The following is a 26,527-nucleotide window of genomic DNA, read 5'->3' as shown; positions in this document are numbered from 1 at the left end:
GACAAGCTCAGCATGCCCCAGACTTCACTCTTTTTAGGCTTTTACAGCTTTGGCAGGAGGACAATCCTGGTGAATTTATGAATGTTTGTCCCATTTTATCTCCTGTTTTAGTGTTATTTTGAAAGGCCTGCCCCCAGGGTCACATTTTCCAGAAGGCGACCACAAAATCCAATATACCGTATATGACAGAGCTGAAAACAAAGGCACTTGCAAATTTCTCGTTAAAGTCAGAGGTAAGATTGATGTTTTACACTCTACCTACACTCACTGATTTGCATCTGGCTTAGGAGGCAGTTTTAGAAACATCCTCAGCTCTATATTTGTCTGCATAAATAGGTGTATATAAAGTTTATGTTGACTCTGTAACTGAGTGCACCATCCTGCTCCTGCTGGGACCCTGGGGACCCAGGCTTGTAGCACAGTGGGCACCAGACACTCTGCAAGTTGGGGAAGGGCTCTGCTGATCAGTCCTGCTGCATAACGTTGAGCCTGTGGGCTGCTGAAACAAATACCTGAAGGAGTTCTTTCAGCTGTGCCTCACATCTCTCAAGAAGGGTTGCTCTTTCACAAGGTGTTGCAATCTGGAGTCAAATCCATGGAGAAGAGATCTCTTTTTGCACCATGACCTTTTGTCACCCTAAACCACAATCACATGTACACACACATGTATCTGCATCATTTTAATTTACATATGAGGGTTTTTTTTTGTGTGTGTGTTTGTTTTTGTTTTTTGTTTAGTTTTTACATCCTTTAACAATAGAGCTAGCAAAAGAAAAACATCTTCCATCCTGGTGTTCCACTGGCCGTGCTACCCTGGTAGCAAGGTGATTCATGCCTTGTTTTTCATTTTTTTTCACCTCTTTCATGCCTGAAGTCAGGCGCTGTGTGAAATTGAACGCCCCAGATAATGGCTACATCAAGTGTTCGGGTGATGGAAATAACTACGGGGCTACGTGCGAGTTCTCCTGCATTGGTGGCTACGAGCTGCAAGGAAGCCCAGCTAGAGTGTGCCAGTACAACCTGGGCTGGTCGGGCGTGGAGCCAACCTGTGCACGTAAGTGAGTATTTCGCCACTTCACTGGAAGGGCTACCAGAGCAATGGTTCTCACGGAAGAGAGAATTTGGGAAGGGAGCCTGGGGAGGAACAGTTACAAACTCTAATGCCCTAGAGATAAGAAACTCAGCATCTTTGTCTTCCTGCCAGTTCGCATTTACACCTGAAACATCTGCTACCTTTGGCTGTTGTGTCCTAGGAGATAACGATGGTGCCTTAAAACTGGCGGTGTGTTTCAGCCCAGACCTTTGTACAAAACTTTACATACTGGAATTGATCCATCTTCTAAGACAGAGTACAGCTTAAGATAAAATTGTTGACTTCTATGAGGCCAGTCTTTCACCTGTATCCTCTTTATTATTCTCTTGTTCCTGTGCTTCTGGTATCTAGCAGTTGTTTGTCCTATTAAAACTAGATCTCTTTTCAGTTCTGCTCTATAACTCTTGTTTTAAATTTAATTCTAGCCATGAATATTAATGTGAATGTGAGGACTGCAGCTGCACTTCTGGATCAGTTTTATGAGAAGCGGAGGCTGCTAATTATTTCAACTCCTACTGCAGCCAACTTCTTCTACAGGATGCAGTTGGGGATGCTGCAGGTAAAGCACAGTTCAGGGGGGGTTGCAGCGGGTTGTAGCAACCAATTTTTCTTTTTAAAGACACAGGAGAAGAAGCTCCACTGCTGGTATAAATCTGTAAACTTCTGGCTGCACTGCAGCCAGAAGAGGATCTAGCTGAAGTGGTGGTGGTTCTGGATTAATTCTTTTAATGTTTGTTTTATTTTAGACATCTCCCCAGTTTCTAATTCGGCTCTGTTCTGGATTGTACTGCCTCTGACTGACCAGTTACTCAATCCCAGGCAGTTCTGGCCCTCTTCCACCCTCCTAAGATTAATTTAATATTAACTTGTGCTCTAATAAGCATTCCCTAAGTCAGTTCCTAGAGGAGTTAGGAAAAAAAATCCACTCAGCACTTCAGTGGCTACACTTCATGCAAACCAGGCTTACAGGCGTTGTAACTACAATATGAAAATGTGAAGAAATAGATAGAAATAGAATAGAAATAACTTGTGTACCAGCAGACTCAGCATAGAAATCACCCAGAGTGAAACACTGGGTGATACTACTGTGGTATTTTGTTCCCAAAAAATTAAAAAAAAACCTTCAGGCAATGGTCCTTATGTTGTTTTTTTTTTTTGTGTTGGGTTCTTGCTAGACTGAGGGGTGTACCTCAAAAATGTATCTGTGTCCTGGGGAAGCAGCCAGTCCTGTATTCTTTCACTGTGGCAAGTGCTTGCACGTTGTTTCTTTTCCCACAAGTGGAACAACGTCCAAAAAGAATAGTCATTGTGATATGAATGTGATAACGTTTTTAACTGCTGGCTTCGGTCACAGGTGTGTTAGAAACAAAATGAAAAGCTTTTCTTTTCCCACAGTAGATTACTTGGGCAAGAAAATTCAATATATTGATTGAAATGAGGTAGTTTAAAATACTATTTTAATGGCTGTATTACTTTTCCCACTGCTTGGTCAAACAAGTTGGCATGAAAAACAAACTTTTGCAGTTGCCTTCCGTTTCACATACTTGCTTTGATTACCAAAGGAGATTACTGGCACAAAGCTCAATGCACTGATACGCTGGCATCTCTTCATGTCATTACAACACAAGTATGCATTTCTCCAAGGTGGTCCCTGCGTGGGGGTGTTCTCAGGGTAGCTCAGAATCCATCATTTAACAGCTCCTGGAGCCGTGAGGCTGTAGTTGTTTGCAGAGAGAATGAGAGAGACCCTTCGAAGTACACTCCTTAAAATTTAAACCATCTCACTAACACAAGATCAAACCATTTATGAGCAACAACCCAATGTTCTCTCTAACATCTCTCTTCTCTTAACCCTTGCAGCCAGCACAGTGTGGTCTAGACCTCCGGCACGTTACCGTTGTTGAATTGGTTGGTGTCTTCCCCGCACAGATAGGAAGAATAGGGGTAAAGCTGCTGCCCCCATCACTTGCACTGCAACTCAGGTAAAGCAAGGTTTGACTACTGTTGTGTGTGCACTGTAGCATCTGTAATGTATTGCTTTTGATTTCCTGCATCTTATTATCTAAATAGGGATATTACATTGTAGTGTACTTAGCTCAACACTGGAAGGTAGGTAGATGTTCATGAGTAAGGTTCAGCATTAGTTTCCTCTCTATTAACTGTGCAATAGCTGCTGAAAATTCATAGGCATTTGGGATTTATGAAATTAAGAGTATAGGCTTCAGTCCGTTTCGTATTTAAAGGGGCTGACTCTGTCAAGTGCTGTGCTGTCTTTGCTCAAACCCAATGATACTGAATTTAGGTGAGCTCTCTGTGCGTCCCCTTATATCTTTATGGGTTCGAGTCACTGAAAACACCTCGTGTTTGTATTTGTGCTGGAGCTGGGCAGCTGCAGTCCTGCTGGCCTGCAATCACTTTGCAAGAGCAGCCTTGGAGCAGCTGCCAGCGCAGCCCCACACAGCCCCACCGCCTCATCGTGGCTGCGGCCGGGCCAGAGGAGAAGCAGTGGTTGCTCTTTGAAGTCCCACATGTAGATATGATACAGGCAGCATTTCAAAGGGCAGATGATCTCAGCCTCCCCAGCCTGACTGACATTCAACGGTTTTACTGAAGTCTAAACTGTTTTGACTTAGTTTTGGACAAGCAGGGGGTTGGTTTTCACTTGAAAGGGAGACTTCAAGTGCCAGCACTGCCTAGGGTTAGGAGGACTACCAGAGCCAAAATGAAGGCCTGTTTGGCAGGGAAAGAAGTTGTTACTTAGGAAAGAAGTCCAGGAGCATTTTAGGCAGCATCTTCTGTGATATGCCTAAGAAAATGGTGTAAATTTTAATTTGGAACAATAAAAATGTGCTCTTCTCTCAGGGTGCTGACAAGCCTGAGAGTTTTTTGGATTGAAAAAAGAAATAAAAGCATTTGTTCCCTATAAAATGAAAGAGGGAACACAAAGAGCTTCTTTTTACTTTAGTAAATGTACTTTTTTTTTTTTTTTTTTTTTTTTTTAACTTGAAGTGGTTTTCTTGTGGCTTTGTAGAAAATAACCTCTGGTAATAACCCTGCTCCCTGAGTCCTCCTGCTGCCTGCAACCCCACTCCCCACCCCCAGCCTTCAATTTCAGAAATTGGGATGGTCTAAAACCTGCCCTGCACTCAGTGGAAGTTAGCTTTCCTTTTGATTTTTATTTTTTTTTACCTAGACTCTGTTGCTACCATGGTGTGAGGTAGTATTCTGGTTCTGGAAGGCACTTGAATCAAAATGAAACACTCCCTCCCTGAAACATCTTGAATAGAGATGCTGCCCAGAATTAGTACTCTGTAAACTAAACCAGTCACAGGTACCATAGTTAAAACTTCAGCAACCTCGAAAGGGTTCGTATTTGGATTTGTAGAGGGTAAACATTTTCATTAAGAAACCACATTCCTCCTCTGCCTTATCTCACCTATCACCATAAATTAACTCCAACATTGTTTCAGTTTGAAATCAATGGCTGAGCTCTCTCACCGTAACAAAACAACAACTAGAGAACTCGAATCCAATGGAAGGCAGAGGAAGGTCAATTTTTATGCTTCAAACCTTTCTGAAATTCAGCTCCCAAGAGACTCTCCTCTTCACAGCAGCTTTCCTGTCCTGACCCCATTCCATCAGAGATGCCTGAATTTATTTTCCCTACACCAGTGATGTTGACTGCATGCATGTCTGAGGATCTTATAAATTATAACTCCTCCAAGGATGAGTTAAGTGAGCATCAAGGACATACTTTTCTTACTGTTGCACCTCCAGAGGAGCTTGAATGACCCATTTCACCACTCCAAAGGAAGGACTCTGCTCTGATTAGTGGTGGCTTTTTTTTTTTTTCTGCTAAATTGGAGTTGCCACCAGGTAGGTAGTTACTATTAGGAAGCAAGGAGAACTGACTCAAGTAATTTTGTTCTGCTCTTTCTCATTGTTTTTTCTTTGTTTGTTTTATACTGCCTGGCAGCAAAAAAAGAGAATAGCCTACCTGTAACTCTTGAGCTCCATCACAACGTTTTTTCTTTAGGCAGTGCATATAGTCCTGTACTTTCTTTGTCTTTTTTTCTGTTATGAGAGCAATAGGTAGGGCATGTGCCATACTGCCAAATCAGACGTCTGAGAAGAAAACAGCGCTGAGTGCAGTTACCCTGACCCTTCCCTCCTGCAGAGGTACAGCCTTGCAGCACGGGCAGACACCTGCTCACTGCTGACTCCCTTCTTACAGCTGAGACAAAGCAGACCCCGTGCAGCCCCCTCTGACCATCCCCAGAGTCCTCTGCCTGGAGCCAGCAGCCTGGCTCTGCCATTTATTGCTGTCTGAAGTGCCTGGGCACATGATGGGCTTTCACAAAATGACTTCCTTATTTTGCAGGCTGCTGCTGAGGATCCCCCATTATAATTTCAACATCGTGGTGATGGACAAGCACGGCATGGACAAGGAACGCTATCCTTTCCCGGCAACGCCAGCCGAGCTCTTTGCACTTATTGACAATTTTCCCTTGAGAAAAGAAGAGATGAAACTGCAAGCAGAAATTGGCCAGTCGTGCCCCTAATTGAGAATTGCAGGGCTTGTATTTGCCAGTGATTTTTTTTTTTTTTATCCACGTAATTCTCCCCTTGGTGCTACACAAAGCATGGCTTTTGTAATCACTGATGTACAGATTTTTTGTGTTTACTGTTAGGTCTGTCCAGCTGTGTAGCTACTCTGCATAGACATATGCATGATGCTTTTTTGTACTTTCAGCCATCTGTAGAGAAACGTGTACGTAGGATTACTACCCAATGGAGTTTCTTGTACAGACAGCAAAGACCTGAGGCACGTCTCTAGGAGTTTATTTTGGATTTTTCATTCAGTGTAAAATTGGGGTTTCTTTCTTACTGTTTATAAGTCTTTTTATTAATAAAATATTGTTTTGCAAAGAAATGGCTGTCTAACCCTCGGAGATAAAGTTGACTGACTTACTCAAAAGCTGAATCAAGCTGCCACCCCTCTGTAAACCATTTAAATCAGAGGCTAATGTTTCTGTCTGTAGCGTACAGTGACCCACAGGTGTCTTTCAGACCCACTATAATACAGTCAATCACAGACACCAAGCATAAGCCAAAGGCAACATGAGTACTTATTCTGAGCAGAGGCGAAGAAAATAGGTGGTGGCAGGAGTATAGAAATATTTCCAGAAGGAATTCAGTAACAGAAGGGTGAGCAACACAAAAAATGGGTGGTAAGTTACTAGAGGCTATGTACTGCAATACTTGATAGAAGATCTGCTCCTACCTGGTGTGTGTCTGCTCCTGGCGTTACGTGTCCAGTGACTTGGAGTAACAGATTTCTTTCCCTTTTCATCTTGGAGACAGATCAGGCTCTTGATTTGATGCCAGGGGAACACCCCCTCCAGGGAAGCTTTGTCAAGGATTTGTCATTTCCAGATCTGTGAAAACAGTTTTTTGCAACGCATCATTTACAATCTAACAACAACAACAAAAAAAGTTCACTGCTTGGCAAAAAGTGTTAAGAGGCAATCAAAAAAGGAAATAGTTCTCTAGTGTTTTGTTATAACCCACAATCTTGACAAGCCATTGCAAAGAATATACATCATGCATGAAGAATACAAACCCAAAAGGAATTAAAATTGTGAGTTAAAGCTTTGGACACTTGCTTACAGGATCAGGTGCATAATTTGCCACCACTGAACAGCACTTCAGTGGCTGTGCTGTTCATACTGTTCAGAGCAAAGCCTTTTTTTTTTCTTTTCAGCCAAATGCTTGTTTGTCTTCAACTACTCGATTTTATGCTCCTGTGTCAGCAGGGGAACAGTTTATCAGTATCCTTAAAGCAATCCTTACCAAAGGATACAACCTTTCACACTCTCTGAAATTAGGGTATTTTTTTAAAAATGTTGCTCTTGCAAATGAATTAATGAGGGAGTGAATGTGCACATAGGGAATTCAGTCCTGATACTAGCTAAGAAAAGCTAATTTGCAGACAAGTGCAAGGGCATCGAGGCAGAGGGATCTTCTGAGCAGAATGGTCTGCCTGCAAGATCGTTAGGAGACTTACTGAGCACTTGAGAGTAGTCATGAAAGCACGATGCAGCCAAAGCAGTGACTGCCTGCAGAGCTGATGCCAAAGGCAAAGAAAATCCAGATACACCCTGGCCTCTGCAGGTGGTGCTGCCACGTCTGTGAGCATGGCTGACTGGAGGACAAGGAGGCCTTCCTTTGAATGAACTTTCCCGGCATTTCCAAGACACAAGGACAGCTTTGGCAGGCATGCACTCATAACGAGAGTGGGCAGGTGGTTTCCCCCAGCTCTCCTCAGCCAAAAAGCACATCCGCTGATCCCCGATGATTTGACGAATAAATACGTAAGTCTGGAGGTCTGATGGGTCTGATTTTTCTGTTGTATTCCTGCAGTTCCAATCTGCTGCTGCTCCGTTTTGATTTGGGTGCAGAATCAATGCATCCAGTCATCTTTAATGACTGGCTGAACAGGAGTGGGGCTTTACAATCACTACAACCAGGAAAGTGATTGCAATCACCAGGCTGTTTGAGCAAATTGAATTAAGTGGATGGAAGTGCATAAGTGTTCTGCTTACTGGTTATAGTTCTACACAGAACATCTGTTGAAATCTTGTGATTAACAAAAGCTGTTCTTGACTGCAAATATAAGCTTTTTGGCATTTTCTGTTGTACATTTTTGTGGGGAGGAATGGAACAGTGAAAAACATCATGTGTCATCTCTGTTTTGGAGTCAAATCATCCTGCAAGTACGGTATGCAGGAACGTGGCAGATTTGCCTTTCAGGAAAGGACTGTTTGAACAAGAGACTTGGTATTATTGGCATTAGCCCAGCTTTTGTGTATCTAAATAAATGCCAAATATTCAAATATATTCAAGTAGTTCATCCTGTAGACTTCTGGTCCCAAAAAAATAATGTTGTGTAAACAAGGTGCAGTACCTACACTAAAAAAAAATAAAATAAAAGGCACTAAAATGTTTAACAGAAAATTTATCTCCCTCAAAATCACACAGGCTTGAGTCTTTGTTGTACTTCCAACGTGGCTCTTCTTCCCACAGCTGTTAATCCTACCACTGCTGACAAAACACAAATCCTGTTTAAAGCACAAATGGGGTTGGGAGGATTAAAGGCTGTTTCCAAGAAGCCAGACCTGCAGCGATTCTTGTCCTTTCCTCTCCCACTCCAGGCTATTCACTGCACAAGTGACAGATCGCAGCGTGCAGATAGCACCACGGGCCTGAGGTTTTTGCATCAATCTGGAGATAACGTTTCGGTTGTGAACGTGTTCCCAACAACCAAAGGAGCTGGATCATTTTAGAACTGAGCAGAAGTACTGTTTCTATCACATAACATCTTTTGCAACAAACCCATTGCAATACATTGTAGGAGGCAGCAATTTCTCATGACCCCAAACAGTTCTCCAATGGCCTGATTTTCCCCCAGTCCTACCCAAGGATCCACCTATTTGATGAGAACAATCCCTGCCATCGCACACCACACAACCACTCTACATCGACACAGGCAGGGACTAACATCAAAGTTGCATGTGCCTGATTCTTGAAGCTCAACCCTTTCCCTCCAGGACAGAAAGTCTCACTTTGTAATGAAAGCACCAACGACCCTTGCAGCCCCAAAGTGCAGCTCTGTGCTAAATGACTGCAGTGTGTCGTTTCGTTACAGCTCAGTACTTGCATAAAAGCATGAGTCAGACGGCATAGCATAATTAATGAAAACACAGAGGCCAAAAAGTAACCTGAAGTGCATTTAAATACTCCTACAATCACAATCCGCTTTTTAAATTAAGGCAGTGAAATAATGGAGCTCGGGTTATGCAATATTGGTGCTCAAGCACTTCCAGCCACTCACCTTGTTCCTGGCCTCCCCTGGCAGTGGCTGCGGGGCTGCACGTCCACAGCGAGGACAAAGCAGGTGCTTGGACTTTTCAGGTGGGCAGGAGCTTGAACTAGGGATTGGGGAGGAAGTCTGGAGATGGAGGAAAGGAACTGAAAGCACGGGGTTAAGGCACAGGTAAAATAATTCTCTAGCAAGGTGGAAAAGAGTGTGTTTCCAATATTCTTAGCTAGAAAATAAAGCTTATGAAACAAAAATAAAAATAAACATAAAAATGATGTAAGCTGTAGAAGTGAAGACAAAAACAGCAGAGGGAAAGACTATCAATGGAGTCCCATCTCTTCAGAAATGCCAGGTCTCTGCTGTTATTATAATATAAATGGAGCAATTGTGCTTACCTTATTAAGATAATATGGGATATTCCTGAAAGACATGCTTATAGTTGACTGCAATGAATTTTAGAAGAGACGTGACACTGCAATGTTTCATTATTTTAATTTTAAAAGATAGAACAATAATCTTGACAACAGCTGCAAATGTATTACCAGCCATCTTTGTCCACAAAACTGAACATACAGTGCACAGTACAAAAATGTTCTGGGCAGGAAACATTCTGTTTTGTCTAGATTTGGGCAGAACTTAACATGCTGCGATGCCATTTACTGCTACTTCTGTTCAAGTCCAGCAGAATAACTAAACAAATAGCTAGCAACAGATTTTAAGCAGAACAAAGGCTGCACGAGGGATGCATGATATTCTCTATTTGCTGCAACAAATGACTACAGTTGGCTTTAAGCAAACCCTGACGATTAGAGCTACCCTCAAAAATATACACCCAACTCTCAGGAGCAGTAGTACACAGACATAGGCGTGTTATTGCCACAAAGCAGAACTGTTGAAATAGGTAATCTAAATAAGGGGCCAATATATAGCAGGGGTGAGTTTCAAAAGCAACCTAAAGAACACCTAACAGCAAGTTGAGATTCACTTTCCAGTGTCAATATACACGGTATAATTAACACTGAATTATTACCACTTACCAAACGGCATTTGCAAACATGAAATCACTTGGTGGGAAATTCAGGGGACACAGTGGTAAGGTTCTGCTAGCAGGCTTCTCAGTGTCTCAGGCTGAGCTAAGGTAAAAGACATCTCTGCAAATAAAAGGCTGCATCTTATTTTGGAATTATTTGCATGTATGTTTGTACAATTAATTGCAAGTTCTCTAGGATTCTCAAGTGGTCACATTTCCACGTGTAAAAATAAATAAATTAAAATCATCTTTAAAAAATGTATCCAAAAAAGTGTTTATAAAGTACACATGGAGGTGACTGTTTCTGTCCATCAAAAATCAACATCATGTGTTAGGGAAGGATAATACCAGTTTTTACCTCATACAGATGAAAGTAAGCGGAGCTATCACTTAACTACTGGGTACTGGAGATCCATGTTTGGGTGGGACATGGAGTCGTAGTTTGACATACTGACAGAATCTGTGGAGAATTTCTTGTTGAGGGTTGCTGAACTGAAGAGAGGGATGGAAGGAAAAGGTCCTGCAAAGATTAAGGTACAACCCTTAATGTCTCATGTGAACCTGCAGACTAGGCAATTGTGGAGACAGGACTCAGCTCTTTTTTTAAGGTGTAAGAGATCCAAGGAGCCTTCATCGACTCAAGCAAACCACAAGCTTTACATGTCAGAAGTTGGCCAATGTGCATACCTCTTGTGAAGCCAAAATAATGCCAGTCTTTATGCAACCCTCCTGTTACCTCACCTTATCAATTGGAACCAGTGGATGCTCAATGGCTGCTCTATTGTTGTAGTTTAGTTAATATTTGCAGAATACAGCTTTGGACACTTGCACCTGACAGGGCTTAACAAAGAAAATAAATAAATAAATAAATAAAAAATCAAAAAACAATACTTAAAAATGCCCAGAGCAGGGCTACAAAGCTGGTGAAGGGCTTGGAACCCAAGTCCTGTGAGGAGCGGCTGAGGGCACTGGGGTTGTTTAGCCTGGAGAAGAGGAGGCTCAGGGAGACCTTATTGCTCTCTACGTCTACCTGAAGGGAAGGTGTGGGGAGCTGTGGGGGAGTCTCTTCTCACAGGTAACTAGTGATAAGACTAGAGGGAAGGGCCTCAAGTTGTACCACACAAGGTTTAGGTTGGAAATGAGACATTTCTTCTCAAAAACAGCAGTAAGGCATGGGGATGGGTTGCCCAGGGAGGTGGTGGCATCACCGTTCCTGGGGGTGTTCAAGGAAAGGCTGGACATGGTGCTTAGGGACATGATTTAGTGGGTGACATTGGTGGTAGGGGGATGGTTGGACCAGACGACCTTGGAGGGCTTTTCCAACCCTAACAATTCTATTATCATGGTCACCATCCCACTGCCTTTTCTCATAAACCATCTGCTAAGCATCCAGCTGGGAAAGAAAAATCAAAATGCGGTGTCTAAAAGGCATTTAAAGAAGGCAATGGCACTTTGATCAGCACAAGAAGATGGCAATAGCCTCACTGCCTTTGCAGCTTTCCTCCCACCCTCATTCAAATGTAATATGACGGAGGTAGAGGAGACAAGGAGGCCATTTTAACCTATTTTAGCATCTAAAATGTAAGCAAGAACATTTAGAAGCCTCAAGTCCCTGATAAGCTGAATTGAGAAACTTCCAGAAAACAGGTCTAGATACTCACGTTAGATAACAGGGCTTGGACAACCCTCAGCATTGGCTCTGCCTGATGGATACTGGCAACAACTACACTGTCAAGAGATTTACTTAACACTTTACAGCCAAAGTTGTACTTTTGTTTTTCTTTAATGGGTCAAACCCTCAGAATCTGATCACAAGGAGGGAGAAGACAGCAATGAAAGCCCTGTAGTTCCATTGCTAGTAACATGCATCATGTTTCACATTTTTAAAAACAGTGTTGAGAAAATTTCTTCTCCACTGAAGCATCTTAAGTTATTCAAGTCTGCGTGGAGAAATATTTTAGAAGCATCAGCTCTTCTGTGTCTAATTACTTAGGACAGGAGTTTATGAATCGGTGTTAGAATTGTGGCTATTTTCTCCTAAAAGTTGGCCGTAAACCAGCCATGCATCCTCAATATCACAAACATACATACATAAGGAAGGTTTTAGTCTGACTCCTGGCTTTCCATCTTTTTGTGCAGCCTAGTAATACATGGTACACGATGACACACAATTACAGGCAATTTGTTCAAATATCTGGGAAACAAGAAATCACATCTGCAGTTAATCATCTCATGCTTTTTCCAAACCATAAATCATTTTTGCAAAGGAAGAGAACAAGGATATAAGAGAGATAATTAAATGTGACATTTTCCACAAATCAAACGCTTCCCGTCGATAACATCACAGAATAGCAAAACCTTCCAAACTGCTCTGGTGTTTACACCAATGATCGTCATCTCTCTGAGGCTCATTTGAGGCAGAGCATGATATGCATTGCATGTTAACATAATGTAGAATTGTCACTGCCAACCTAAGAGGTAATTTCACTGTACATACTCCAAATCCTATCAATGCAAACAGCACTGCCTTGGCTGAAATAAATATCCACTTGAAAATGTTCCCCTCATATGCTGAACTGCAGGTGATGCCTAGAATCTATTCATAGCCTGGTCTATGCTTTGAGATGCAGGCCGAAATAGAAATTTTGGCTCTTCCAAAAGCCCATGAATGAGCCATGTGGCGCCTTCCAGGTGAGTACATTCATTATAAACTCTAACACAGGACCTAAAAATGGGAGTAAATTGGGCAGAAGCTAAAGGTAAAGCATGGACTACTTCCTTTCGAAGCAAGACTACATTTAACTACAATGCTAATGCTTAGAAGGTTAGAAAATACCCATCAAAAATTAGATAAATGCTTATGCACCATTTTAAGTAAGAGGTTTAATTCAGTTCCAAACTATTTTAAGGTTTGCAATCTGGTGGAAGAACGGTTTTCACTGTGGGGTCCAACACAGAAGATTTTTTATGTTACCATTTTCCCAGTTTCAACATCAAAATGAAACAAAAACAACTCATCAGATTTCCTGCTGTTCCTCTATAAGCCTAGCTGGAATTTTACCCTGAAGAATCATTTCCTTTAGATTTACCAAGCTTTATCTTTTTAAATCAACTTACGGCAAGTGAAAAATCCAGCATGTGGCTCCACATCAACATATTATTACTCCCCAAATAAATTCTGGTTTGTGGTGCAAACAAGCAAGACAACTCAGGCTCTGACTCTGTAAACAGAGACAGAGTTTAGGTGCCAGAAGTTAGGTTTGGTTTCACTTTGTGGATGCTGATAGAAAAAGTCTATTTAAAGAAACTTTATTTTATCATAGTAAAGGTCATAAAACGTGATTGATATTTGTGCTCTACTTCATCAGCTCACAGCATCTGTGGCATAGGATGAAAAGTAGGCTAAAACTAAAGTAAGCTTGCTTCGTTGCCCAATATGACCAGGATTTCAGATGAAAATGAAGAACAGATGAAGAAGGAAAATGAAATCAACTGGAACAACTATTGACATTTGATTCCCTACTTGAGATTCTTTATGGAAACTCCAAAGATGACTTGGCAGTTTCTAAAAACTGGGGGTATCAAACTGGGCAAAAGCATTACCTCCAATGGCATATCATAATTTTAACCAAAAAAAAAAAAATTAAAATCAATCTGTTTTTATTAAAGCTAAGATTCTATTTTTGACAAAAATAAATAAACCAAATGTATCTAATAATAACGGGATTTTTAAAGACTGCTTGCAAACTTCCCCACAGTTTCAAGCCACTCAAACCAAAAATAGTATATTTTGGGGAGAGGAGGGAAAGAGGGGAGCGGTGGGAAGGAATGGATATTAAATGTTAACATTTTGGATTCAGCTGTAAGCACATTTACTGACTATACACTAGAACAGCAATGGATGACAAAATCTTAACCTACACTTAGTTATCATTTCTCCATATGTTGTTGTTCCATCTAGAATTCCTGTGATTTCTACATTGTGAAGAACAGCATTTCTATCTCTCAAACAAGTAAGATTTTATGGCCTTGATTCTTCACAGAAATCTTTAAAACACTGGTGTTTTGATGTACAGGGAATGAAACATCCTCTGAAAGCTTGTTTTTTTTTTCATCAGAATTTTATGTAAGGATTATGTTTACAAATTTTCAAATTTGTTTCCATGGTACTAATAAGATATTACTTCCAAAAGAGAAACATTTGTAGAAAAATAAGGGATAAGTGTAGCTATAGATTAATTTACCCATTCAAATAGGAAGCTATGTTCCAATTCTGAAAGATTCAGAGGACTTTTCATTCAGTTTACCAGTCTTCCTTTGTTTCATACCCTGAGCAATTATGTGTGATGCAGTTATATTTTTATCCAAACTTGTGCTGTCCTTGAAAGAGATTATAATCCTCTCTTATTACGGTACTACTGCTGTTTAAATGCTGCAGTAGCCCATGACTATACAAAACAGCATGTTCTTCACAAGTGACCTGACTAAGTCTGCAGAGGATGACAGATCTAAGCAGATACAAAGATCACTTTACGAAACCAAAGAGCAAAATTACTCTTGAACACTTGTTGTGGTTAATAAGGTTAGAATTGGCCAAAACCTACAGGATCCCAGCCCCTTCAGAGAAAACTCCACTTTTTTTTTTTTTTATGCCCCAAACCAGTATGTGTCTCATCTCAGCAACTCATCAGGTGCGACAGGCATGTGAACATACTCCCTCTGTTCAACGACATTGGAAGATCTTGGCTAGAGCTGTCAACTGAATGAAAAACATGGTAATACCACATAGTTGTAGAAATCTTATAGGGATTTGTTATCATTTATTTTCATTAGAGGCTCTTTAATCACATTGAACCAAACCTGCCTTATATACAGTGCACTGAAATAACCCAGAGAATGCTGCAACATTGGCACTTTATACCCCTTCATCTGCTGACTATTTCTAGTGTGCAATGATGAGTGCATTGGCTTTCCTTAGAGGGCTGCTTGGTTCCAAGCCTGCCTTCCTGCACACTGCATAGCCCAAAAAGCAAAGATGAAAAAAAAATGTTTGTTATCCTTCAGAACATTATGGCTTCTCATTTTGCAAATAACAAAGCACAGACTCATTCTGAATCTGCTTGTACTGTATCACTACTGTCTTCTAGGCCATCTTTGACCCAGGAGGAGATATGTAAAGCAAACTTTACTTACTAAATGAATACGTATACAGTTGCTAGCTCTATGTCCCCCACCAGCAGAGGTGTTCATCATCTGTACACCAGTAACCAGAAGGGACAGAAAAAGCCAGCCTGATCTCTGTACAAGGTCAAATTCTCACGAGCTTCAGGAGAAACATAATCTGTCCAAAAAGCCTGGGTTAAAAACATGTGCATGAAAGTGCAGAATGCATTAAAATTTCACTTGGAGCCTTAATATCCAAGGCAAAGAGTACAACCCTTCACCACTTTCCAACAGGCAAAGTGTGAGGGGCTGAACACCACTGAAATCAGGAGTACCTGTGGTACCCCTCAGTAGTTGAAAGTCTTTCAGAGTCTACGTTTTCCCATGCTGGATCTCAACATTAATATCCCCTCCACAGATGCTCCAGGACTGTCAATCATCTTTTGCCAGAGGTGCTGCTCTTCTCCTTGAGAGTCCATCCAGTCAACCTCCTTGCCATTACTTACACCTGGCAATTGCAAAACACAAACCATTTTGGCATATTAGCAAGCAGTTACTTAATATTGCTCATTCACTCCAACAGTCTATAGAAAGATGGCAAGCACTTTACATGGCTGCCTATATACACATTTGCTCCCACTGAGTACCAGTTATTCAATTCCTTTGTGGTACATGGATAGATGCACATAAACCTCCCCACTCTGCACCACAAGCAACCTTCTCCTAACTGAGGATTCACATGTCTTCCAGATCATACCACTGTCAGCAGAAAGGCTGCTGCTGGTTAAAAGTAGTTTCTTCCTCCTCATCAGGATTCTGAGAAATGCTTCCAAGCTATTCCTGGTTCTTCTAGGCTGCTCAGAAGTGCAATTGGGCACCACATTTTTGTGTCTCACTCAATGAAGGAAAGAACTAAATCTTCTATACATATGACATGTTTCCTTCTCTCCCTTTCCAGTTTCTCCAAATTGGCATATACTATCCACACATTCAATAACGTTTCTATCCCTCATGTACATGAATCACTTGGGGTGGGAAAAGAAGAGCAGGATAAGAGCAAAACAAGCAAAGCAATGACCTGTTAGATGGGACCTTACCACTTCCAGTGCTCAAACGGACACCTCCCAGAAAAATATTGCTGGATAGTGACTCCTTGTCCCACACAGTTAACTCTAGGCAGACGTTATGTATATCCCGGGAATTCAAGCCACTGAAAGCAAATGTATGATTCCACCGGGGGTTCACATTCTTTTTTATTATGGGAGTTTTGTGTTTTGTAGCTTTGCTGTCATCTGGGAGCAGGTATCTGGAACATATAGAAAAGGAAAGTTGAATATGTCAATAGGATGTCAGATAATATCAACGAAGAATAATAATCGTGATGAGATCTCAAATAAGATCAAGAGCCCATTTCCCACTGTAATTAAATTAAGTGTATACCGGAAGTGCATATGCATTTGTGCTCCGTTTGTTACAATGTCAGTTATCAGAAAATGAAATTATGTCTCCTTGTCCCATACCTTTCATTTTTTATAAAAATACTTTTTATTTCAGTGAGACTAAATACAGACAGACTCATAAAAACGTTAGCCAGAAGGAATCTCTAGAGTCACCTTGTCCAGCTTTCCTCTCAAAGCTGGTCCTCCAGAAAGGAAAAAAAAAAAAAAAAAAGATCAATAAAGAAGGAACTTCAGAAGGTTAGCACCAGTACTTTGAATTGCTTGTCACCCTACTGAGAGCAGAAACACTAATACCATAAAGTCTGACATGCTTTTTCACATTTGATTTTTTAGTGAAGAATTCCCTTAGTGAAACTAAGCAAAAATAATACTCTGGTTTCAAAATCAGAGTTCAGTACAATTTTTCACAGTCTGTACCTTCATGTTTTTCAGCAATGTTAATAAAGTAACTACGGAGTTGCACATGAATATTAAAGGGTCAGGCATACAAACAAATTATATCAGTAGACCTCAATCAGGCTTCCTGTCCAGGCTTTTACTTGAGAACAAACATGAGCTATTTCACTGCAGCAGGCTATTAAATTACTTTAATTTAGTCTCAAACTAGCTGTGTGGATCAGACTACTGCTGTACCTCTATGGGTTCATGGCAACGTTGTTATGCATTTAGCCATGACACGACAGACAACCAATCAATAGTCCCAGGAAAACAGACGCCTGTTTCACCACACTGAATAATCCATGTCAGCAAGAGCAGATGCCACTAACTAAAAATACTCCACAGAATTATTGGCCACACGTTGCTACTGCTAACATAAAAAGGCTTTGAAAACATTTTCTCCATGAAACCTGTTGCAAGATCCAAGTGGAAAAAAGCCACAGCGAGATCAGACACACTATTTTTCAATAAAAGGAAATGCCCTCACATGTAACAGAAAAGAGATGGCATAGGAGAACAAATCCATAGTAAGAATAGCTCAAACTTTTTCTATATGATGTGTATGAGCTTAGTGAGTGTTCGAAGCACACTAAAAAGTTAAGACAAAGTCTCAACTTTGCTTAGGAGTCAAGGGCAGGATTTCTTGTACAGTCACTATTTAGTAAACGAGACTCAAACCATTACTGATAAACTGGAGCATATCTAAAAATCAGTAATTTTAAAAAACAGCATTGAGAGCAAAAACTGGCAAAGAAAAATGTTTTAAACTCATTATTTTCTTAATTTATGAAAAATCCAATATGATGAGGTATGCAAGAATATGCTCATTTTATTCAAATGCAAGTATGTCCTACGTGTAGCATTTTCAATAGTCTGGATTTTGACTGTCCAACAGAAATGCTGCTTATTGAATAAAAAGATGTAAATATATGCCTATATATTGCATATAGGCATACAAGTGACACAGACACTACATTTTTCAGAATGATGCATCTTTAAAATCAAACCTCAAAGCCATTAGAGCAGAGTTTTTAAATGTCTTCTGTCAAAGAATATTAAATGTTAACAATGAGATACAATTAGAGTTAAGACACTGTTTGAAGTCAGTGATAGACTTTCTGGGAACCCTTAGGACTTAAACGTGCTCCTTGAAAATGTACCGCATGACAAAGATCTTACCCAATTAAACACTAAAAAATATATACTTATGGTAAAAGAGAGAAAAATCTTCTCATTTAGCATTCTTTTATACTCGACTAAGAACAGAATTTCCTCACACACATCATGAGTTTTCTCTTTCTGCATGTTTCAGTTGACATCCACCAGAAAGAACCTCAGCGTGATGGAGCAGCCATCAAGCTATTTGCAGTTTTATGAGGAATCCAAACAGACTTGTCTCTTCCTGAAAACAAGGCTACTTCTCCTAGTCAATATATATATATATATATATACACACATATAGTTTCAATTTGCTGGAAATGTAAATGTCACTGTCGGTACAGGTGTCATCTCCAACGTGTGAACCCCAGTTTACATCTTCTTGCCTTCAGGAATCACCAATGTTCACCTACCTTTCTCTGCCAACTCAGTGAAAGTGTTTTGTTTATATTCTATAACAGTGTGCACCTTAGCACACTGAACACATATGTTTGAATGGAGTCAGTGATACAGACTACATACTCTTTCTTGACTGAGTCCAGACATGCTGGTATTTAACCACTAGGACAACTCATACCTCTCTGCCCATAGCCAACAGCATCCTTCGCCATACCATTTCAAAGTGCCCGTTGCTTTTCAGTAATGACATCCCCCCCCCAGACACATATACAGACATATTGAATAAAATAGGATCAGTCAAAATGCTCTTCAAGTACAGCCATTAAAATGCAGAGGAAAAAAAACCACTGACCCTTTCACAAAAGTGTCTGATGTGCCTCCTGATTTCACCGCTGTTAAATTCTTAGCTTCTTTGATGAGGACTTCTAATATACCCCCAGATGGCAGATGAGTCTCTCCCTTTTTTCCTTTTTTAAAGCTCTTCTTTCCTACATATACAACAGAGTTGCAACATCATTATCATAATCAGAAACTATACACTGAAAAACTGATTTGGACATCTAAATTCTCTTGGCTGGATTATTTCACTCATTTCCTTCAGTGGGATTAAAACATTTCTTACGAGCAGATCCTGATTGTCAAGGGTATAGAAACTGAAAAGGCAAGGGCAGAAAATCACTCCATATTTGATAAAGAACTTGACTGTATAACCAGATATCCCTTGCTGCAAACAACTGGATATCCTAACTGAAGTCCTTTCTGAATGTAATCATTGGTGTGTTACTATGCTGAACAGAAAGAACTGCACATCCTGTAAGCCCCGATCTCTTTTCAGAATCTAATTCCATCTCTGATGCTAAAGCAGTCTGACACCACAAGCAAGGTATGTAACATCTGTCCCAAAATTTAAAATGCAGAAATATACTGTGTATATTCCTTTTGTAAGGACAAACTGCTCCTCTCCTCATACTCCATGGCAAAGGACATGGTGCTGCATTTGAACAGCTACATGAGGACACATGTACTTGTTGATGCTGTGGATTCTAAAGGAGGTATAATCATGGATCATGCACGCTGTTTGGGACTGGAAACATCAGAAGAAAAAAAGGATGAAGAGTGATGTTAAAGTGATACTAACTAAAAAAAATGCAGTGTATGTCCATACTTTTCAGACAGCAATTAGCTTTCAAGAGAAAAAACCTTGGGATTATTTCAAGCAGAGGCAATATCATTTGTCAAGAAAAGAAAAAAGAAAGAAAAAAAAATTAAAAAAATATCTTTTATACCTATCTAATCCTAATGCTAAATAGCAATATTGTCACTAAGAAAGAACTCTTCTTGGACTACCTGTACCTGGTACATCTCAGGTGCTATCCAGTGACTGATTTCTCTTTAGATGATTGCTACTTCCTCATGCTACTACAATGCAAGGAGTAAGTAACTGTATTATCCATTGCTAACTACTAATGAAAATAATAGCTTGCCCTAAACAATTCAAATAACATTTTACAGGACTGAATTAGAAGTGTAATACAGCAAAACTGAACAGAAGTTAAAGAAGCATGAAAAAGACTTAAAATGAGGAGATAGGTAAAGTTATAGACAATTAAGCAAGAGGAACTAAGGGAAGTCTGTTACTTTGATCAGCTATACACTGTATGTAGCCAGCTGAACAAAGAACACACAGACTACAATTTAGAAGATTTATTTGTATGTGGCTGTAGTGTTAGGTCAGAGGTTGGACTCGATGATCTTGAGGTCTCTTCCAACCTAGAAATTCTGTGATTTTGTGATATTAACTAACGTCTGAGCATTTTTTAATTAGGTCAAATCGATGCACCAATACTTGACTATGGCACACTCCTCTTTCCTTTCCCTCTCCTTAGGTCCAATGTAATAGAAGAGGATAGAGGAAGAGAAACATACTCACGACTCAAAAGTTACACAGATAAAGACAACTAATATATTTAAGTCTAATTTCAATCTTCTCTAATTCCATTACTTCACACTAGTTGAGAATTTTTAATACCCAGGGGGATGGTATCATAAATTGCCATTAATGTTTGCTTTACCTTGAAACTGCCCTAGAGGAAGCATTAGGTTTCTGTCTGGGGGAATGTAACGTAAAACAACTGTCAGTTCTCCTTTATACTGAAGTCCAACATCTGTTGCAACCTCCACCTGAAAGGAAAAAAAAAAAAATAATGAAAAAAACATAAATCCAGCTAAGGTTAATCATTCACTTTCTCCATTTGATATTTTATTGTACCTATACTGTTTGAAATGTTTCTTAAATATATCAAGATTTATCTTCCTGCTTTCACATAATTTAACATTTCAGATTGAATACAATCGCATTTTAGAAAACTTTATGAATCAGAGAGTTCAAGCTCTCAGAAGAACAAAGCTACACGGCATTAGACACAGTGCAGAGAACAAAAGCAGGAAGGAGAGACCTAACATGAATGAGTGACGCAAATAAACAAAGAACTCGAACTTATTTCTGAAGAAATAAACTGTAGCTAATTTAAGCTGACATTCTGATGGCCTTATTTACCCCAACTGGGTTTTAAATCCATAATTGGTTTAATTTATTTTAGAAGTGTCACTCTTGAGTCACTCTTGAAATAGAGATATGGGGAACTATGACAGCAGAAGAGAGCAGAGTCCAGCTCTGAAACAGAAAACTAAAAACTAAGGTTATTCTCAGTGTCCTTTTCCACCCAATAATATTTCAGGTTCCTTTTCTTTTGAAATGTTTGATTTTTGCCCAGAAACAACACACAATGGTCTTTAGAAGTAGCATGATGGCACCAGTGACTGATGCCAGTTGCTACAACAGAGGACAAAATAAAAGCTGTAGCAAATGGCTGTGGAATAATTTTAACAACAAGAAATCATGATTTAAATCTTGCTAGTTAGGCAGTTCATTTAGGGCCTGAACTATGTAGGTTTAGCATCAAATTTCCCATAAAGTCAGCAAGGATTATTTTTTCTGTTTTACTGGTAGACAAATGACAGCATAAATTCTTACATCAGGAACAATTTGCCAACCTTCCCCTCTCCAAAGCCGCATATACCATGACTCTAGACTCTGCTCCCCTCTTTAACCACAGAACTATTTTCTGATTTAACCGTACTCCTCTTGAAAACAGGCCACGCAGTGCTCATAGAAAAAAAACAGGTCTTAAGTCTCCAACACTTTCACTAAGGCAGCTAAATGATTCATGATAAAACAAAGCAATGTAGTAAAACACAGGGAATATTTCACTGCCATTCCTTTCTATATCATGCAATTCATATGGGAGAACAGCATGTAACTTGTTTGTATGCTAACCTGTACTTTTTTTTTAATTTATTTCAAAATGCAATAACTAATCTTTCAGAAACAATATTATCTTTGCCAGACAACAATCTTAGCAGCATTTTAAGTTCAGAAACATAATTTGTAACAATGTAGGAAGCAGACAAGACTAATTTTGTGTTTGCTTTCTTTGGTAAAAAAGAAAAAGTTTAAAAGTCCTTTTAACAGCTTTGGAAATAACCAGACAAGACCTTCCAGTTGGAATGGCTAAAATGCTTAACACATCATTACTATTTTTCCTGAGCAGGACTGTCTCAAGACTTTTTTTTTTTTTTTCTTGTTAGATTAAAAGAAACCACCCATAGAAAGCCCCCGGAGACTGAACGGAGAAGACAAAGAGATTACTGCATGAAAAGACACTCAATTTCAGACCAATGTTGCATACAAAATGTAAGCGAAACAAATACAAGATACATCGACCATGGTAGAATGCTTGGTACTAAATAAGAGCAACATCTAACACCAGCCAAGGACATAACAGAGACGCAGCAGACATTTAGTCTACCCCAAGCATAGACCCAACAAAAGCAAACTACATGATGCAAGTTGGGTGAAAGTTCTCCAAGTTATCCAAGAAGGATAGTATAACCCTCGCCCAGACACAGCACTGACTGGAGTTTTTTTGTCTTCATTAGCCACCTTCTCTTCCTGGTATCCCATCCCCCTTTTGGGCTACGACGGAAAAGCTGATGGTCACTCTCATTAATAAAGCTAAACGAGGAAACTAGGAATGATCTTCCACGCCAGTTTTAAAGCAGGAGGTGTCTGAGTGTTAAAAGGAGGCCAGTTTCCTTATGTATTTTCTGGCTAATTATTTACTGAGGTATAAATTTGTGATGGCTTAGCACCAAAAAGGGCTATACCAGGAAATTATAAAGCAATCAGACTCATCTGACATTTGAGGACAAGACACAAATCAAACAGTCCCTCCTAAACCCTAAATATAATATTTCTTTAAATATAATGAACACAGAACAAAGGAGTCATCTGAGTCTATCTCCACGTCATCTGCAGTACAATCTTCAATTTTTCTACAACAAGAAAAATAAACTTTCTGAAATAGCAATTTAAGCCCCTGAAATTCCTAGGGATTCCAGCTGCTGCAGAAGCAAACAACTGAGAAGCCTTTAATTCTCGAGCTTACAACAGCTCTTTGAATCTCTTCCAAAAATAAACACCTTTGCCAAAGCAGGGGGTGCCTTAAAGATGGAAGTCATCCTATCCTTAGCTAAGTACAGTGAAAGTCCTATTTCACAAACCAACTGATTTGCCTGATGAGAAGCCTCATCTTACACCTTCCTAGTCATGGTGAATAAGAGCTTAATAAGTCATTTTGTTACCGCTGAAAAGTGTGAAGCACATTGAACTGAAACAAAAAAGGTCTTTTGCTTTACTGAACTGTTCAGGGTTGGATAGGGGGGGGTGGCAAAGAAGCTCCTTGGTTCATCTGCTATTTTCTGGAAGAAAAAAATAAATCAATTTCTTTACAAGTTCATTTTTCCTCTGCAGTTTGTTGCAAGACAAACTTATATATTATTTAAAGTGCTGGGTTTTGTTTGTTTAAGTGGCCAACCAGATAAAAAGTTTTCATGAAGACTTGAGGAACGGTGGGTTTTGATTGAATAAAACACAAAGATACTATTTTTATTGCCACATTTGACAATCACAAAATCACCATTTTACAAACGTGTTCCAAAGGAAAAATAACTAAGCCTTGCTAAATTTGCTTCTCAGCAGTTTCATTGGCCCCTGGAAATCCTTACCTTGGGCTGGAGCACAAACCACTCATCGCCCTGATTTTCAAAGTTCCAGGAATCGAATGGAATTTCCACTTCTCCAAGAAAGCTGTTGCGTCCAAATCTGTCATAGTGCCAGACAGAAAGCTGCAGGGTCCTGGTTTCTAGCTGCGTATGACTGATGACATACTACCAACAGAAAAACAGAAAAAAGAACCCTCAGAATAAGCACAAATAATAGTTTCCATGGAGCCTTTTACAGCAATAGCTGAATTTCATGAAGCCCACAGCAGTTAATAAATGGAGCATGAAAGAGAGATTTGTTTTCATTGCAAATAAGCTGTCTATAGCTAGAAATCTCACAGGGAACTGTTAAATCTCTTTTCTTTTTTTTTTTTTTTTTTTTTTTTTTTTTTTCTGTATTACTTACTGGGTATTTATGGCTATAAAGTAAATAATTATGATTAAAACAATCATCCTGTTAATTCCGTATAGCTTATGTAAAAGAAGTAGATCAACACCAAAGTTTATTTTGTAAGAAGCCCCACTGGATCTTTCATCCCTAAAGAGAGGTTGCTGTACACTGTTTTCTTTTCCTATTCAGTTTTATCTTTGTAACTTGTGAAAAATTATTCTGAAAACAAGTAAAACCATATCTGCAAAGCATTCACCAAAATGTCTCAGTAGCACCTTTCATGCAGCTTGGTTGAAAGCTATTAAAAACTCCTCTGAGGTAGCAACATATTCTAGCAAATACATAGAAAATTATAAACATCTGGAATTCTTGCTCTGCTTTCAGGGAAAGGCCTACTAATTCCATGAAATTCACCCTTCTTCTAGTGTTAATTGAGGAGATCCAGATGTCTTCTTTTCTGTTTGTTCTCAGGAACAATGTCTGGACATAGACGTGTTCTCCAGAAGCTGAAACATTCAAGTCAGTTGGCTAGCCACACAAGTAGGCTATTAATGCATAGATATGTCTGTAATGCTCATATCTTAGATGCCAACTGTGAGAGCTGCACTATTCAGCAATACTAGAATACAAGCCAAAGATGGAAGATATAGATGTATTTTTCTTCTTCTCTTTTTTTTTTTTTTTTTTTTTTTTAATGGCAATACCAGTTGCAGCAAATAGATCTAGCTCTCATTTACCTATCAACAATACAAGTAAGCCCTCTTTGACACAATCTGCATTTTTAGCAAGCTGCTAGGTCCTATTCCTGCAGTTCCCTACTAGCAAACACATTCAGTGCTAACTACATTCCCTGCTAAAAAGAGTCTAACACCTTTTTTTTTTTTTTTTTTTTTTTTTTTTTTCTCCCCTCCAGTTCAGGCAAATCTTAACTTTACTAGAAACCATTTAAAAATGAGGCTGTGCAGGCTACTCTCCCTTGGAAAGCAGCCTGGCCAGACCAAGTACATGTATGTGTAAGTTTGCAAAATAGTTTTGTAGCCAGGTTAGGTCAAGTACACTGGCCAAGGAACATCTATTAGCATCTATTATATGAAACTTATTTACTTAATCACTGAATTTCCCTTCAGAGTCTTTCAGGATAATACAGGAAAGTTTCTGGCTTCATGACAGCTGGCTGGGATGACTCTTGTCGGTTGACAGCAAGCAGAATCACCAGGAGCCTGCGGTCCAGGTGCCAGGCAGTGAGCTGGGCATTCACACTCTACCATTCCGCCCTACACCACAAAGCCAAGCAGATAAACAAGCAGCTTGTGAGGAGCACAAAATCTTTCCAGCCTCTGCAGGCTGGACATGAGTATGAGAAAAGAATTGAAAGATCACGGGCACTTGGGCTCCACCAGTCAAGGCAGTAGTCTATCATTTTCTTTTGCAACATAAAATACACTTCAATCAGCTTTTTAGGAACACAGTAAAATGCCAACAACAGCTTTGCTAGCTATCAAAGAGCTTTTACTGCTAAAGGTTATTTTCTCTTAGAACTCAGTTAGACAGGATTTTTTAAGCTAGTTCTACCTCAGTACAGTTGTAACTTAAGGTTTTCAAAATCTTTAAGGTATGTATAAGAACTCTGAGCTCAGGTTAGATGGGAACATCAACAGTTTTGGAAGAGATCCATGGAAAGTAATGTAAGTTTTACCTGTAGAGGGGAGAACCAAACAAAAACAATTCCTCAATGCTGAAAACCAGAAATTAAAACTCATAGGATTCCTAGATGTTTTGCTTAAATACCTTCCCTTTGAGGCATTGCTTCCAAAGTCTAATCCCGATACTGGAGCACTTACAGAAAATGCCTGTGAGCACAAGTAGAACATTCATCACAGCCCATGAGAGAGACAGTGTTCTCACCTTCAGCGTTTCATTAAATTCCGGATTGGTGCTGTTACTTTTAATTTTGGTCTTGCGTTTACTTTGGCGGGACTTATCAGGCAGGAGGTATGCTTTGACATATCTGCAGATCAAGTAGTAAATTATTAGCAAGGAATAGAAATGACCAGTTTGAGCAAGGACGTGCCATTCCTGCATCAGTAAAATATATGAGGAAATTAATTTTTGCAGTCTAAACAACACACAAATGTAACAGACTTTGTGAAACATGGAAAGGTATGGACTTTATCTAGAAACATTGTGATGTTGTTCTGATAGGCTCAGAGTAACAAAAGGGCTAAATTAATTTACAGAACTAATTTGCAGAAAGCTTTCCTAGCACTTCAGCTTTTGTAGTATATGATTACTGACTGATTACATCTGACAACACATACACTGAAAATACAGGAGAATTAAAAATTTTATACCTTACATATAACAGGATTAGACATGATTAGAGATATAA

General features: G+C 39.6%; 2 protein-coding genes across 2 annotated transcripts in view; one reads left to right on the top strand and one right to left on the bottom strand.

Annotated features, from left to right (window-relative positions):
• The window catches only part of SRPX (sushi repeat containing protein X-linked), a gene marked incomplete at both ends in the record, with an annotated part of 42,606 nt that extends 36,951 nt beyond the window's left edge, over nucleotides 1-5,655 (top strand). The window contains 5 exons of the mRNA XM_084281865.1: nucleotides 112-233; nucleotides 875-1,054; nucleotides 1,519-1,652; nucleotides 2,954-3,075; nucleotides 5,475-5,655. Coding sequence (XP_084137991.1) covers nucleotides 112-233; nucleotides 875-1,054; nucleotides 1,519-1,652; nucleotides 2,954-3,075; nucleotides 5,475-5,655 — 739 coding nt within the window. The remainder of the gene's footprint in view (nucleotides 1-111; nucleotides 234-874; nucleotides 1,055-1,518; nucleotides 1,653-2,953; nucleotides 3,076-5,474) is intronic.
• Nucleotides 5,656-15,533: 9,878 nt separating this feature from the next.
• SYTL5 (synaptotagmin like 5) overlaps nucleotides 15,534-26,527 on the bottom strand; it is a gene marked incomplete at both ends in the record, with an annotated part of 54,600 nt that continues 43,606 nt past the window's right edge. Inside the window, 6 exons of the mRNA XM_084306412.1 lie at nucleotides 15,534-15,676; nucleotides 16,266-16,474; nucleotides 18,976-19,111; nucleotides 20,696-20,804; nucleotides 23,751-23,912; nucleotides 26,044-26,146. Of these exons, the coding sequence (XP_084162538.1) occupies nucleotides 15,534-15,676; nucleotides 16,266-16,474; nucleotides 18,976-19,111; nucleotides 20,696-20,804; nucleotides 23,751-23,912; nucleotides 26,044-26,146 (862 nt within the window). The remainder of the gene's footprint in view (nucleotides 15,677-16,265; nucleotides 16,475-18,975; nucleotides 19,112-20,695; nucleotides 20,805-23,750; nucleotides 23,913-26,043; nucleotides 26,147-26,527) is intronic.

This window comes from Netta rufina (assembly GCF_964035555.1).
Source record: "Netta rufina genome assembly, chromosome: 1".
NCBI classification, from domain to species: Eukaryota; Metazoa; Chordata; class Aves; order Anseriformes; family Anatidae; genus Netta; species Netta rufina.
The sequence above is the reverse complement of the archived record's forward strand: the minus strand, read 5'-3'. Positions and strand labels throughout refer to the sequence as shown.